The 16,653-nt window shown below is 38.3% G+C and overlaps 1 protein-coding gene across 2 annotated transcripts; it reads left to right on the top strand.

The window, feature by feature from the left end:
• Positions 1-828: 828 nt before the first annotated feature.
• radx (RPA1 related single stranded DNA binding protein) lies at positions 829-14,811 on the top strand. Of its 2 annotated transcripts, XM_058627006.1 has the most exons (16): positions 829-1,123; positions 1,232-1,842; positions 3,243-3,385; positions 3,778-3,970; positions 4,688-4,796; positions 5,676-5,776; positions 5,901-6,020; positions 6,099-6,194; positions 6,279-6,446; positions 8,571-8,728; positions 8,806-8,918; positions 9,350-9,394; positions 9,472-9,584; positions 9,664-9,900; positions 13,041-13,217; positions 13,313-14,811. In XM_058627006.1, the coding sequence occupies exons 2-16, from the start codon at positions 1,245-1,247 to the stop codon at positions 13,447-13,449; spliced, it is 2,508 nt and encodes an 835-aa protein (XP_058482989.1). In that variant the 5' UTR covers positions 829-1,123; positions 1,232-1,244; the 3' UTR covers positions 13,450-14,811. The 2 variants fall into 2 exon arrangements, with proteins under 2 accessions (XP_058482989.1, XP_058482988.1); XM_058627005.1 differs by having other exon boundaries at positions 829-1,842.
• Positions 14,812-16,653: the final 1,842 nt, after the last annotated feature.

Raw genomic sequence — 16,653 nt, 5'->3', positions numbered from 1 at the left:
GTAATACCAGTGCTGGAACAAGTGAACACTTGTTTCATGCCTGTGGAATCTTACTGATTACCTTACATTTAAATCCCTCAACATGGATTTTTTTTTCTTTTCAAAAATACAGTTGGGAATAAATCTGATTAAACAAATGAAAAATGATCAATAACATCTATGTTGTTACGTATGAGAGACACAAATGTCTGTATTTGCATTCTTTCTTTAATTCCTGTCCCGGGTCAAGGGCTGACAAGGTACACAATCCCCATTGCTCTTCCAGTGTACTCCTTGTGCCAGGGAGAAGCCGAAAGACAATTTATTTCGTAGTATATAATAAAAAAAATAAGTTATAACATATGATTTTTACCATTAAGTCAAGGTTTCATTTGAATATTGACTCTGACATAGATCATTTGCATTAGATCAACAGATGGTATTACTGTTCTAATGTGATTAATGTCTTTTATGACTGCTCTTTTTTTAATCACCTGCCTTGGCAAACATCTGTATATGTGCAACTGTCATGTATTTACAATAGTAGTAGTTTACAAAACGTAAAAACATTTGTTAATAGTATTTGCAAAAATTGCAAAACTTCTAATTTGGCAATAGAAAACATGTATTTTCTAAATTTTTTTATTTAAAAATAAAAATACAACATCATATCATATCCAAATCTAACAACAAAAAAGCAATTAAGACTTAAGGCTTCTTATTATTACTTTATTTTTTATTGTAACCCCGGCATTTCTGTTCTTTTTCCATCTTGGTATCATCATCGTCTTGTTCTAACTGATGTACTTTGTTAACAATATGGCAACTACACTCAACGGTCAAAACAACTGTCGCCTTGGTGACGTCACTTTTAGCCGACTGTCCGCAGCTCAGCGCGGAATTTAAAAACATATTTGTTAGATAAATTATCTGGTTAGTGTATCAAACTGACTGAAATATGCGATAATTAAGTGTTCGAAATGGTGTTTATATACAAAGTTAGCGTATATATGTTTTCCGCTATTGTTGAAAACAAATCGTGACGCAATCAAACAGCACCCGCGTTGTTTGTGTCATTTCAGACGGAGGTAACATTTTAACTTCGTTATCGACGTCAACATTCTTCTTAAAATGCTCAAAAACGGTAATAGTTTCTGATTCTGCGTATACATTTACTTAGTAACAAATGTTTGCCTGAGTACGTTTGAATGCGCTGATATTACTTGACAGGAAGAACTTTTTCGTTTTTTAGCCAACACGCTAACATGAGATCAACCGACGACAACAGCTCGTCCTGTTCTTCGGCCGTTTCTCCTGCGTCCTTCCTGCAGAGGACACTGCAGCGACTGTCGTCTACACAGAGTCTGACGTTAAAGGCAGATGAGGAAGCTCCTGTCGCCGTCATTACTCTTCAGAGGTATTTATGTGACCACAGTGAAGGACAACAGCAACACCCCCACAGCTACAGCTACGACATGACTGTCACTGACGGGCTGTGGCGAGCCAAATGCTACATTCACCCTTGCTTAAACCACCTAGTTCACACAAACACCCTGAGGACCGGTGCTGACATCAGCATTACCCAGTGCTCTTATGTGTACAACGAGAAGAGACTGGGACACGGCTTCATCTGCATTGAAAAGGTCAGATGTTGTGCAGAGAACTCTGCCCTCCTGCCCCGGATTAAAGGCGCCAGTTCACTGCCTCTGCTGGTCAAGCAGGGCATGGAGAGGAGTGTGGAGCTGCAGAGTGATGTTCCCCTTCAGGTGAGCCGCAAACACTACCTGCCTCTATGGAACAATGACGATCCAGAGGGAGACATCTGGACCTCAGCATCCTCCTCAGCTGACACAGTACTGGACGGTGAGATGGAGCTCTCTGGTCCCTCTGTCACACTTCACCCAGAAAAGATGCTATTTACCTCACAGATGTTAAATCTGCAGTTAGTAGTCTACTGTACTTTAAGTGAAGGAGGTAGGTGAAAAAAAGAATGGAAAGGAAAGAAGAAAATTAAATGGAGATAAAGACCAGTAATGGTTGTGTAACAGGTGTATTTCAAGAATCAATAACATTAACAATAATTATCATCACTGTCATCTTCATCACCTTGTCCACGGTGTGACATGCCTCCTGCTCTAATACTATGATCTGGGATCTTCCAGCTCCTCAGTTGACCCTCAGAGAAGGAGAAACCATAGATGAAGGATGGATAAGGATAATATTAATGTTAGCGTAATGAGTAACTATATAGTGACATTGGCATGATATCAGTATCAGATATTGGCTTTAAAATGTATTATTGGAAATGGGCAAACACCACAATATGACACCCGATATGACTTATGACTAAAACAGTAGACTGAATAGGATGCTGCCATGTTGACCTCTATGCATGCTCCAACTATTGATGTCTATTGATTTTGTACAGTGAAGAAAATTTATATTTGCTTCAATGCACAATATTGTGTAAATTTCACTATTGAAGAGACTAAATGACCTTTGCAGGAGCTGAGGTCATAATTGTTAATTATGATGGAGAATTATGTTTTTGAAATTGAAATAGATAGCGCAACAAATAATATATAAATATTCCTATATTCGGAATTTAATCGAATCATGGATCAAATCAAATTGAGACCTTGTGATTCATAGTCAAATCATTTCAGTAAATTGAATCGATACAGTATATTTATATCAGTGTATCTTGACTCTGTAGTCTGTCTGCGAGAACTGAGTTCAGGTTTGATCAAGACCTGGTTTCATGTTGTCTAAATATACTCGCTGAAATGTCCGTTAAGTTTTGTTTTCACTTGCAGGGAAAGGTTTCACAAATCCAAATATTGGTTTTAATGATTCTCTAGTTTGTTTGCAATGAGTGAGTCGAGAGTGAGTGAGTCCTGATTTGACTCACTGACTCATTGAAGTCTTAGTATAGAAGTGTTCGAGCAGGACCTGATTTGGCAAATCAGAAGCTGTTCTCACTTTTGTTTCTTAATATATTTGGTTTATATTCAAACTTTTAAAACCAAATAGACAGGAATCCTGTAGCTCTGCAAAGCTACATACTGGATAATATTTGGACTTTTTGCCTAAAAAACTAATTAACTTTAGGTTTTAAGGCCTACATACTCTATGTTTATACATTATAGTACCCAGAATCAAACGATGTTGATGACTGAGAGATGTTTAGAAACCACTGTATATCTCTAGTTATTCAAGAAAATCTCAGTGATGTGTTGTCTCCACTCTCTTCTTTTTCACAGTGTCCAAGATTACTCTTCTTTCTAGTCTAGAGTCAAACTTCAGAAGCTCATGGAAACCTTTGCCTCTCCTAGTGAAGATAATTCACAAATCCAGATTAAGATATTATGGCAAGTTTGGGCTCAAGATTGATTTTCCTTACCAGGTAACTTTCAACTTGCAGATATTTAAACTCATAGTTTAAATCACATTTTTCTTGTGTATGGTTGACTGTATGAGGCATGGAAACATAACATGACTCTGCTTGTTCTCACTGAAAACACGGGATTGAAAGGAAAAACAGATTTTAGCAACTAAACACTAAGGGCATAAACAATGCAGTCAGTGCTGACTATCAGGACCTTACACACCCACACTTAAAAAAAAAAACCTGAATTACCCCTTAAGTGACCTCAATTTATTTAAGCTTATATCTTAAATTTGTACATGTCAACTAAGATCCCACTTTCTCACTGATAAATGTTCTTAATTATTTTCATTTTGTCCTGTAATCTTGTGAGAAAGTGTGGTCTCACCTCATGCTTTCTCGTATTTCAGGCCTACTTTGAAGTTGCAGACCAGAGCGGCACAATGTCCCTTGTGCTTTGGAATGAACTCTGTCCAGAGTTTTACCAGAGACTGAATGTGGGCACAGTGTTGTACCTTCAGAACTACACCCTGAAGCAGAGTTATTTAAACCGCTCACGCCCACAAATGGACCATCACAGAATCAAGGCTTTTACCTCTGTCGGTAAGAACAAAAAACACTGATCAAGGTCATGGCATTTTAAGGTTAGTAACACTTCTTTGTGTGGATGGCATTTTTTTCCTCAATAGACAAGGCACAAATGCTTTGATATGCAAACATTAACTTCTCAATACAAGCCTCACATATTTTAAGGCAGTTCTATAGTTTACTCATGCATTTAGTTTGCTTTCACTATGAGTTTGAGGTTTTCATTCTGCAGGATTTAGCACCAGAGTCATGGTTTAAACCATATGAGCCAGATTCAGACTAAGACCTACAACTTAATAGCCACTAGCCAATAGAAAATCAAATCAATTTCTTGTAAGGCTGGGTGATATGGTTTATAAATAATATCTAGATATTTTGTCTATATCCTGACATACAAGACATGTGGGGATATAAAGCTGCATACAGGCTGTTTCTCTGGACTCTTGAGATGTTTGTGTTTCTCAAAGGAGAATGACAGTACACTGTAAATACACTCTAAAAAAAGCATCTACTGTTTATTATCTATATAACATGATCTTAAAATACAATTATTATTATTCATTTCAGATAATACCTGGTTCTATTGTCGTTTTAAAGTTATCCATAAATGAAGGATGTGTGTTAGAAACAATGAAATTGACTATAAATATGGTCAAATTCTGCTATAACACATAACGCAGCCCTTCTACACATGGAACATTCACCTTCTCACCCCATATGTATTTTTCCAAGAAATCTGCCTGAACCCTCGCAACCCAGCTTCAATCATCACTATAGTGTCACAGAAGCGTGTGCTGCCTCAGTGGGGACTGCCCAAGGTTTCCTACCAGTTCACCACCAGGTAAGGAATCGACCTTGTTGCATAAAGGTCTAGTGGCGGCCTCTGTAAAGCAAGGCCCTTTACTAAAGTACATATGAAAGGTTTAATCTAAGGCAATAAAAAAGAATATATTTAGAGATTATAGGTTTAAACAAATATACATACACTATTCATAGTGTACTATTAGGGGCGATGGTAGCTCAGTGGTAGAGCGAGTTGTCTTTCAAATCGAAGGTTGTGGGTTCGTTTCCCGGCTCTGCTAGTCTACGTGACGAGTCTATGTGTCCTTGGGCAAGACACTTAACCCCCATGTTACTCCTTGACGGCTGTGCCAGCAGTGTGTGAGTGGGTATGAAAGATGAGTGATAGAAAATGTGCTGCACATAGATGCGCTGGATGTAAGTGTGAGTGGTCATCAAGACTAGAAAAACACTATATAAATACAAACCATTTACTATTAAATTTGTGCCAGTACAGAACTCTCTTAAATGTTTCACCCTGGACCTGTAATGATCTTCATGGTCCTTTTCTAGGCCTTCAGTGGTGCTAAATATGCTATTCTTGATGGATTTTATCGCTGCACTGGATTACACAAAAAAAGAAAGACTGTCTGTTTGCTGTTGCTGACACTTTCCTTCTGCTCTTAAAGTATATATTCTTGTTCTTTTATTTTATTGATTATAATATATGCTTTATATCTGCTATTTTATTGTATGTTTTATAATTTTATGTAAAGCTATTTGGCTACCTTATGGGTGTTGTAAAGGGCTATACAAATGAAAACTGATTGATTGATTGAGTGATTGTAATGATTATTCTGTGCATGCAGCACACGCACAACCTATCATTATGAACAGTTTTCTTCCAGAGATGGCCTCATGCTTTGTACTTTTGTTACAGGTCACAGCTGGAAGAACTATCCAACAATTCTGCATGTGATGTTATTGGACTGGTAACATTCGTTGGCCGTGTTGAAAGAGTCAAGAGTAAAGGGAACATGGGTAGGAAATGTTTACCTTTTAGCTATGACATGTCAATCATTTGCGAAGCCTGGAGGAAAGCTGGCAAATTTCCTCCGTGATCATGATTCAGTTTCATTGATGTTGAGATGTTTTTATTACTTAGCTGTGGAAAAATATTGGACGTATCGTTGGGTCCATGCTGTGGATGGTACATCTCATCATCCCTTTATCCTAGAGATTTTTTCCTCTTCTCAACCAGAAATCTTCAATTCTATTTGCCCAAGTAAGTCAGCTGTGCCAGTTTTTTTGTGATTGTTCTGCTGTCTTCACTTGTTTCAGTATATCATCATTCGTCCCACAGTGACCTACCTGGTTTGCACGCAGATGAGGGTTTGTCCTGTCGAAGGCTCATTGCCTTACCTTACAAGTAGCTGCGAGACAGAGATGTTCATCTCAGGTAAGCACAGCAGCAACAATAGTACTGTGGTGACAGTACTGGTCTCTGCAGTGAAAGCTCAACTCTTATATCATCCATCTCCAGGTTACCACAGAGGTCAACCGTATGTAAATGAACCCAGAGTAAAGAGCTTCATCCAGTGGACCAAGACACTGAAAGACAATGTTGTCCTACAAAAGACGGCTGTTGGTGGCCATTACTGCTACCCTCACCCCCCCAGGACTTTCACACAGTCAACGGCTGATGCCTCAGGTTAGGAGATAAACACAGTTGTTTGCAGGTTTCAGAACATTTTTGCTTCAGAGACAAGTCTGGACATTTAACTGAAGTGCAGAGGGATTTTGTGTGTGTAGAATTGGAACTTCACAGCCAGACTCCTACTGACATTTCAGGAACATGTACATGTGAGCCTATGTGGTAACACAACATGCAGGGTTCAGGCAGGTGCTTGAAATCCTTGAATTTTGTGTGCTCAAAAATGCTTGACATACTGACTGTATTTTTTTTTTCTTCACAAAAATAGCTTATTGGCTGAATAGTTTGCTTGTTAGATGAAGGATATTAAAATATAAAATATTTATTTATTATTATAATAATAAATAAATAATAATCGGACTCTAAATAAAAACTGGGTCTGGGCCTCGCTTGTGAGTGTGACTCTGACTATTATAATACATGATTTTGGCTGTTTATAGCATAATACGGTCACTCGGTGAAATTTTGAGTATGTATTCATTTACCACAGATGCAAGGTGCTGGAAAAGCTTTCAAAATAAACTTAAAAGTGCTTGAATGTGACCTTGGAAAAGGCGTATGAACAACGAACCAGAGAAATCTCAGTGAGTCACTGTCTCCTGCAGGCATGACCCAGACTCCATCTCTGTCAATGCATCTGACTCACACAATCTCCTAAATTCATCATATGTTAAATGTCCACACCCAAATTTTTGAGCATTTCCAGTGATTCATGTCTGAAAACAGTCAGTAAAATGATGAGAGCTGTTCCAGTGCTGACGTATAATTAGAATATGTTGTGGGTGGCAAAAAACAAAATCTAGGTCAGAATTGTTCTGCAGCTGTGGTTCATATGCTCCATACAACGAAGAAATCACACATTTGAGGTTTGTTGAGGTTTGGCAAACACTGATGAGCCATTTTTAACATTTTCCTGACATTTTATGGACCAAGTGAATCGATTATTTTGACAAATAATTTATAGATTAAACGATTATGAAAAGAATAGTTAGTTATAGCCCTTGTCCGGATAACCAGACAATGGGCCTCCTGCTTGTGTGCTATCATAGAGACTTTTTTGGATGTACTGTATTACGTAACATTTCTCATTTAAAAACCAAGCTTTCTATCTGAGTCTAATATATTTTCTTGATTAATGTAAGCCAAAATGTTGCACCGAAATGCATGGAAATCTATATTTCTATTCAAAGTAATGGACCGTTTGATCTGCTTTATCATCTAATTTCTGGGTCAAACCTCCAATAAAAGATCAGAGTGAGGAAGGAAAGATTCAGTACTACTTGTACTGAATCTACTAGTGTGTTGTCTTTTTGGTTTTTCATTTAATTGTGTGCATTTGTCACTAATTGCTTACAGTTGTCCCTGTTAATTGCAAATGCACAGGAGAACACTTCCCATGATTCCACTCTGCTTCTTGATTATTCTGTTATTGTTTTTGATTGACTGACCTCTAGTGGTAGAAAGAAAAAAAAAAGTCATAAATACTGGACATGACTGAAAGAGCAACACTTTTTTTTTTTACCCTATCAGTGAGAGACTTTTCTCCTTCACCTTCTTCCATTGCAAACATAGATTCTTTCCTTTGACAAGACTTTTTATTTACCTGTGTATTTCAGATGACACGGCAATAACAGCTGGTCTAGAAGCAAACTGTAATTGCTGTTCTGTATCACCTGTGTTAAAATAAGACATTTTATATTCCACTACTGAGGCTGTCAAAAATAACAGACTTTTCTTTGTGGATCCTGAAAGCAGAGCTTCAACTGCTGTTGTTTTCGTGACTGTTTGATGCCATTTTGAACACTTTCCGGTACAGGAAGTGTGGCCTTCTACTGGGGGTGATGATTTACCACGGTTGCTCTCCAACATTCACAGGAGATTGTCTTGAGGAAAATGCGTTCCTTAAGTTAGAAGCAGTTTGCTCAACCTGATGTGTTCATGCAAACCCATCATACAAAAAAAGTTGAATAAAAATATGAAATTGTTCTTTTATTTTATTTGCATGGAGTGAATTCTTAATCTGTAGTCCAGTGCAGTACATTGAGGATTTAAAATTCTGAATTACACCATCAAATGTACTTGTTTTATTTGTCCATGTTGTTCTTTCCTCTCGTTCTTCAGCTCAAGTGCCTCTGGTTTCTGCGGCTGATTTGAAGACAGAGTTAGAGACGCTGCAATATAGGGAACACAAAAAACTGGCAATTCAAGGACAGATCACATCAGTGTCGTACATGAAAACACCAAAGACCACACAGTCGCAAGAAACGCAAGAGAGAGAGGTAAAAAAAAGACATTCATAGCATCTTCTTCTAGGTTAAGGATCAATAAACATTAAAGTCACCTCTTTTTTCTGCAGCTGTCAGACATTTCTACTGTTATGTGTGTAGCAGACACACACAATCAGCCCTCAGCAGCCGAGCAGACTGAGAAAATCTCACCTAGCAGAAGGAAAAGAAGAATTCATACCAGGTTTGATTGAACGCATTGATTCAGGGTTAAATTAAATTTGGGTTAATGTAATATCTAATGTGATATACAGTGCTTAACAATTTTATTAGACCACTACCACAAAGCCACAAGTGCAGCCACAGCTAAAACAGCATTGCTTATGTTTATTTAATGGTTAATATGTAGATGTAGTATTTAGATGCTCTTTAACAGAAATTATATTTTTAATGCTAAACGATAATAATTGTTGTTATCCATGAATTTGAAATGTATTGTTTTACAAAATAAGATTGATTAAGATGTCAAATTATAGTTATTTACTTGCATTCCTGAACATGAACATACGTTTTTAGAACTTTTTGAAAGATTTCTAAAATATTCACGTTTTCTTGTTTTTGTGACCGGTGGTCCAATAAATTTGTTAACCACTGTAAATGTAACATGTTTTCCAGGAAAAGCACGCAGTCCTTGGAGTTCAGTGGCACAACATCGAAAAGGTAGTTAAGATTTATCTTGTTTTGTTAACAGGAAGTTATTTCCACCACCCCAAGCTTATTTGTCTTTGCTCCTACAGAAGAGCGCAACAAAAAAACACAGAACACGGAGGAGAGCCGGAAGACAAAGACTCTGAATCAGAAGAAGCTCAGGATGTGGTGCATAGTCCACAGTCACAAAATCCAAATGAGGGTAAATTACTGGAGTTGCACCTTTACTGCAGGATCTGATCGAGTGATCATGTCTGATGCTGTATCATGTTTCTCACCAGGTTCTGACATTTTGTCTTGGGAAAGCAGCAGCTGGCCAAAGCAAAGAGAGGAAGTGTCTGAACATTTGAGTCAGGGTGGACTCTGTGAGGACAGTGTCTCTCAGAGGTTCACAACTGATGAGAAGAACATCCTGCTGCGCTGGAGTAACCTTCAGTCAATGTGGTGGACACCAGAGCAAACCACTGACACCATCGCACCTGTGTTCTGTCCAGGATTCTACCAAGTGACAATATTAGGTAAGACGGTTAAGGGAACATCCGGGGCTCTTGTTGGGGATTTTTGCTACCAAGGTCTTGGAGAACCGAGAAGACATGTTTTTAACTGATACTCTCTGAAATGAACACCGACCTACAAACCCAAAAGGAATAAGAAGATAGAAACAGGAGTGAAATTTCCAGACGTAATTATCATATATTATGCATCTAGTGAGGATTTCATGGTTTGGGTTTAATTTCATTCCAACATTATTATAGTTATACATAATTATTGTTCTTGCCATCATTGTGCAGAACATTCATGTTGAAGCAGTTTAACCGTTACACCTGAAGCTGTTCCAATTCAATCCAGTGGATTAAGTATAAAAAGGAACATAATCACAGTGTGTATAGACACAAAATGGCTTCTTTGTCACTGCTAGTGGAGGAAAATGGAAGAGTTTGTGGGGAGAGGATTTTGAATGTGATGAATGAATGACTGGTTCTGACTTCCATGTGCTGTCTTGCTGGATCTTAGTGCCACACTGAGCCCAGAATTACAGAGGATCACACACAGAAATCAGTCTTCTATGACGATTCCTATACGTACAAATACAATTTGACTGACAACCTCCCTTACAAAGTCAAACCATTCACTAACCTTATAGGAAACAGTAGTTACCCACTTAAGCAGTGGCTATTCTTCTTTTTTTTTTTTTCCCAACCCAGTGTTGAGGAGAGGAGCTCTAATGTGTGGCACAGCCAGGTGGCGCTGTTGTGGAGCACACCATTGGCCGTCTGAGGTAGCTGCATTCACAGCATCTGCCACATTCTGACAGTGTGACGTGATTTGGTCATCAGTGATTTCAATACTGTGCTCACCAAATGAAATAGTTTTGCATGCATCCACTTCACTAACAAGTACTTTATTCATTAATTTGGGGCATTTTTCTATGGTCGCCACCAGTTGTTGTATAAAGGGAAACTGAAGTGAGACGTGTTTGCATGGTTTTATTAATCATAATATTTATGTGTCGAAGCACTTCCTGTGTATGTCAATCCTGTGCAAAGTTTTATAAATGATTTTTGAAAGTGTGGTTGTATGAGGTTGTCACATATAGGAACCAGCTTGAGACACAGACAGTTCCTCTCACTGAAAACATGATCACCAAACTAAACTCAGTGCCTGCATTAGTCTATCATATTAAGAATATGTTCATCCAAGATTGTAAACCTCTCACTGTCCTGCACCAAAGTCCATGGAGAGAAATGTGGCACACAGTAGTTATTGTTCCTGTGCAGCTCAAATCTGTTATTATGACTGCTGACCCTGTGTTTGAAGTGTAGGTTTACCTCTGGGACACAAACTTACCAGACAACACAGCAGTAAACCAGCTGCTCTCTAAACATGTTCATTTTTCTCTATGGAATTTGGTGCAAGACAGTGAGAAGTTGACAACAGATTCCAGATGGTAAAGGCTAAACATAATCTCAAGATATTAACTTAAGTTGGCATGTGTTTTACAAGCGGATTCCTTGTGTAGGGAGTGAACCATTAAAGGAACAGTTTTTAAAGAAATGTGTGTATCAACACGTTAATAAACCAACTCATTGCCTTAGTCACACCCTCAATCTTGTTTTAACTTGGTATGGTATTGATATTGATAACTTAAACATAGTTCCTCAAAACCCTCTCCTTACTGATCATTATTTACTCACATTTAACTGTACAATAATGAACTACAATAACATAAATAAGAAATACAGCTACAGTCGGTGCCTGTCTGATAATAATATTAATACATTCTAAGAGACAGTGCAACCTTTATTTAACTCGGTGCCATATGTCAGTACATCTGAACGTACCTTTTGTGATTTTACTCCCGCCCTCATAGATAACCTTGTTGATAGTACAGCAGCCTCACTGCGTACTACATTAGATTGCGTTGCCCCTCTGAAAAAGAAAGTGGTGAATCAGATGAGACGAGCACCATGGTTTAACTCCAACACTCGTGCTCTTAAACAGACGTCTCAAATTAATCTATCCTTATTAACTGGATATGTGCCCCAAACGTTTAAAATAGCAGTTATTAAACCCCTTCTCAAAAAAGCGACCCTTGACCCAGATATTTTAGCTGACTACCGACCTATATCTAATCTTCCCTTTGTTTCTAAAATCTTAGAAAAGGCAGTCGTCTTATATCAATTATGTGAATATTTGCGCATTAATGGCCTGTTTAAGGATTTTCAGTCAGGTTTTAGATTAAACCATAGCACAGAAACAGCACTAGTTAAAGTTAGTAACGACCTTCTCTTGGCCTCAGATAATGGTCTAGTTTCTTTACTTGTCATGTTAGATCTTAGTGCTGCATTTGACACCATTGATCATAATATTCTACTGCAGAGATTGGAGCAGACTCTTGGTATCACAGGTGCTGCCCTCTGCTGGTTTAAATTCCAGTTTGTTCATGTTAATGATAAAGCCTCACTACAAACAACAGTTAATTGTGGAGTTCCACAAGGCTCAGTGCTTGGGCCTATACTTTTTTACCTTATATATGCTTCCTCTAGGGAACATTATTAGAAAGCACAACATACACTTTCATTGTTATGCAGATGACACACAGCTATATTTATCAATGAGGCCGGATGAAATAAATCAGGTTGTTCAACTCCAGGAATGTCTCAGAGACATCTCCTTGATGTTGTCTGTGTACAGTGCCTTGAGATAATGTATGTTATGATTTGGCACTATACAAATAAAATTTAATTGAATATATGTGTGTATATGTATATATATATGTATGTGTGTGTGTGTGTGTGTGTGTGTATACACACATATATCTTTGTATGAGCTGATGACACATTAATAGCCCTGACTGTGCTGTACATGCCTGTGGTTTGCCCCCTGTGGTGAGAACCAGCTTGACGGTTCCTTTCAGTAAAACATCTTTTTAATGGTCTTTGCTTCCATTCAATGTCAGGTATTAGTATTGGTTCAGGCCTTTCTGACAACACGTTTGGTCAATTATGATTCTCACAGCTGCCTTTTGAAGGCAAAAACATGGTAAACTACAGATTTAAATTGACTCGACAAATGTTACATACCACAGCTCCATCTTATTTGAATTACTGAGATTTCTCAGTTTTCCACACTGTTTTGTTTTTTATCTTCCTGTCAGGCATTAATAAGCAGATAGCTGTTGATGCTGCGTATTTTCCTGTGGTGAGTGCTGATGAGCCCAGGGCTATAGGACTTCCCCAGGATCCCCATGGCAACACAATGCTGTCGTGCCTTTCTTCAGGCTTCCTCTGCCCTCTCAGAGACGACCACAGTGATTCAGCTGCTCCTGAGCCAGGTAGGACAGCAACAGACACCTCACAGGAAGCAGCCTTCACTCACTAAAACATGACGCCATATTCAGGATCCTGCTGTTTTGTCTCGTCCTTGCAGAGGACATCTTGGCGACCGCCAGCGAGCTGGAGGACACGCACATCGTGTGTGTCCTTGATCTTTGCCATCTAGGAGGAGATAAGGTGGAAGCCCTGATCAACAAGGTTTACAGAGTGACAGATGTTTCTGTCAGCTAACGGCTACACCTCCAGAGAGAATGACACATCATCAGCGTACATGGAACATGTCAGATGGAGAGAAAGAGCAAAAGAAACCGAGTGCTCTTGTCTTTTCATATTTGTAAATTCTGATTACTTGTCACACAAACCTTAGAGTAGTGCTTTGAGATTGGAAGGTAGAGAAATGGTTAAATAAACTCTATTTTCTAACCGTCTGAACAACCGTATGTTCACTGTGCCTTACAGATGTTGCACAGGCTTAAGCCCGCGATTTACAGATGTATCGTGGACCCTGGTAAACACGCGCCTTAACAGGTTTACCACAAACAGGAAATATTAAATGCAGCCTAGGAGTTTACAAACTTAAATTTACAGTCACAAAAAGGCTGTTTAACCGTGAGATGAAGTGGAAAATGTCTTATTAAGAGATCATAGACTTAAGCAGTCATAGAATCTATTGTTAAGGGACTAAAATCAGTTCATCCTTGTGTGCCTGTTGGCAGCTAAGTTTACAGAGACTCTGTGTCATTACAACCACACTTTAAAAATCCTGAACTAACCCTTTAAGAACACACAGCTGAGAAACATACTCAGAATAACATGTGTGTTTAAAATATTCTTTTTCAAATCAATATCCTGGTTGATTTATAAATATTTCAGTATAGAATAATATCAAGGTATATTTTAGAATGTAATTTTAGATTTCTTAAAAAAATATTAATTTAGTTTTAAAGCTTAGTTTGGTAATTAATAGAGTGAAAGAAACACGCGAGAAGTGACTGTACAAACACCAAATTAAGCACAAAAAATACCTTCTTTTAATAAGACACTTCATTATCTGTTACAAAAACACTCTCATTTTAAAATCATGAAACATACATATTTCATCTTTTGGACATATAAATTAAACAATTATGTAGTCTAGACCTTTTTTTTATACAATATATTCAATGTTTTTTGTATGAAACAACAATGGGCCGAGTGTGTGTACAAATGTGATTAAACTCACACACCTTCAAAAACAGACACTTGATGCTTAAATAAAAAAAAAACATGACAAAAATGCATCAACTTCTGTTTTCTTTCATGACTCAGCGATAACAAAACACTGTAGTGACTAAGCAGATGGATTATTTACAACAACAATAACAACAGAAAGCACATCAAATGGCGCTCCATAGATCCAAACATTCTGCTGATTCGTCCACAGCTGGAGCTCAACACTCTCCATGTCATGAAGATGATAAAGATTCAAGAAGGAATTCTTATTACCACTGAGTGATAATCTGCTCAATCACTTTTGCAATAATGTCTTCAGTCAAAAACATTTAAATAAATGTCATAATAAAGCAAGTCAGTATTGTCACCTGTGGCATCTTATATGTCGTCACTGCTTCCATATCATTTTCACCTCTATATACATTTCAAACTGTATAAATTAACATTCACTTTTTTTCAAATTGACATTGCACATAGTTTGAATGGAGCTAAGTGCAGTTAAGGCTGCAGTCGGTGAGGTCACAGGATGATCGCTGAAGTGAGGCTGTAGAATTCTCTGCTGATGTGCAGAGTGTGCTGCATGAGGGAGGAGCAGTTAGTCTGAACTGCTCTGTGATTGGTCAAAGTCTCCAGTGATGCTACAGATTGAGCTGTAAAGGCCTTAGCACCTCAAATGCAACATTTGTGGTTCTATTTATTTGCAGGTTCTTTTTTTAGTTATTTTAATAACAAATGGGACATTTGTGAACTCTTCAAACCGCCGTAAGACTTTCCTCTCCTTTTTTTTTCTTTTCTTTTTACTCACACATGGTTGACAGGCAGTGGCGAGCACTGTTGCCTCACAGTAAGGTCACCTGTTCAGATCCCAGTTTGACCGAGTGGAGTTGTGAGTGTGTGGAGTTTGCATGTTCTCCACATGTGCACGTGGGTTTCTCCTGATTCTCACAGTCCAAAAACCTGCAGAGGTGAACACGCTAAACTCACCATAGGTGTAAATGAGAGAGTGAATGGTTGTTCACCCCTGTGTGTTTGCCCTGTGATGGACTGGTGACCTGTCAGTTGACATAGGGTTGAGAATTTAAGGAAACTGTGTTTTATGTAAAGCTTCTTTATGGAAATAAAGACTAATTTGAGTTTCATTTATAATGTCAGACTCCATGCTTACATATAGAATGTAACTATCAGAGAGAGAGATGTAGGTTTTTTGTGCAGACATCGTTCAGTTCAAGTGGCAATCTGTTTCCACCAGCACCATTCAGACCTTGAGGTCCACTGTGTCATATCTGCACCTACTCTGTGTGTTCACACTGCCTGTGTGAGATTAGGAGTGTGGGGACGAGCGCTGATAAGACGGTGAAAGATCAACAAACCAACATAAACCTGTCTCAAAAGACATTGTCATGACCTCTGATGAGTTTATGCTTCAAATTGTTTCATTTAGCAAAAAACATAGTGCCTTGAATCATGTGTAAGAAGATTTACTCTACATACACGAGGTAATGCAGCTAAACCTTTATCACATCTGCGGGAAAAAGGGGGCGGAGTCTGGGACAAGATGCAGTGATGCAAGCATGAACTAAAATAGCCAATAAACTATGACTATTTGCACCTGGATAACATTACCAGATGCCCATTACACACTGGATAACACCTGGAAAAATGATTTAAGGGTTTATTTACGCTTGAAAAAGCGTGTTCTTGGCTTGTAAATGAGCTCAGCAGCTCATTGTTGGAGCACTCATGATGTGACTGAAGCAAACTCATTTTCTGGAGCTGAAAACAAGGTCCACTCAGAATCTTCCAAATCATCTCTTACTGTTTGTGAAGTCTTCAGATCAAGGACAGGTCGCAGGTGATTCACCCATGATGGGATTAAACATGTAAGGGATAGTCCAGGTGTTTCAACTGTAGCTGCATGAGACTGTGACTCATAGTAGGACACAGAGAGCATGGAGGAAAAACTGTAGCCTCTTAACAAAAGACTCTTAAGGATATGTCCGCCCCTTTATCTTAATTATTATACAAACTTTCCTGATGGTAACTGATGTTGTAGAACACTCATTTTCCCACACCAAAGTCCATGGAGAAAATCATTCATTTTACTTCACAGCAAACAGGAGTTGTGGATCCACTGCTGCTACTTCAGCGTTTGAAATCCTTAGTTTGTCTTGGATTAAGTGACACACACTTACCAGCAAAGACAGATTTTGTCTCTGGACTTTG

Source organism: Solea solea, chromosome 4 (assembly GCF_958295425.1).
Source record: "Solea solea chromosome 4, fSolSol10.1, whole genome shotgun sequence".
NCBI classification, from domain to species: domain Eukaryota; kingdom Metazoa; phylum Chordata; class Actinopteri; order Pleuronectiformes; family Soleidae; genus Solea; species Solea solea.
This window is presented reverse-complemented; position numbering and strand designations above follow the sequence as displayed.

Bases quoted from the DNA above. Each gene is read 5' to 3' on its own strand.
- radx (XM_058627006.1), top strand. From the start codon at position 1,245: ATGAGATCAACCGACGACAACAGCTCGTCCTGTTCTTCGGCCGTTTCT. The intron at 6,195-6,278 runs GTAAGCACAGCA...ATCCATCTCCAG, and splicing joins GACAGAGATGTTCATCTCAG to GTTACCACAGAGGTCAACCG. The intron at 9,901-13,040 runs GTAAGACGGTTA...TCTTCCTGTCAG, and splicing joins CTACCAAGTGACAATATTAG to GCATTAATAAGCAGATAGCT.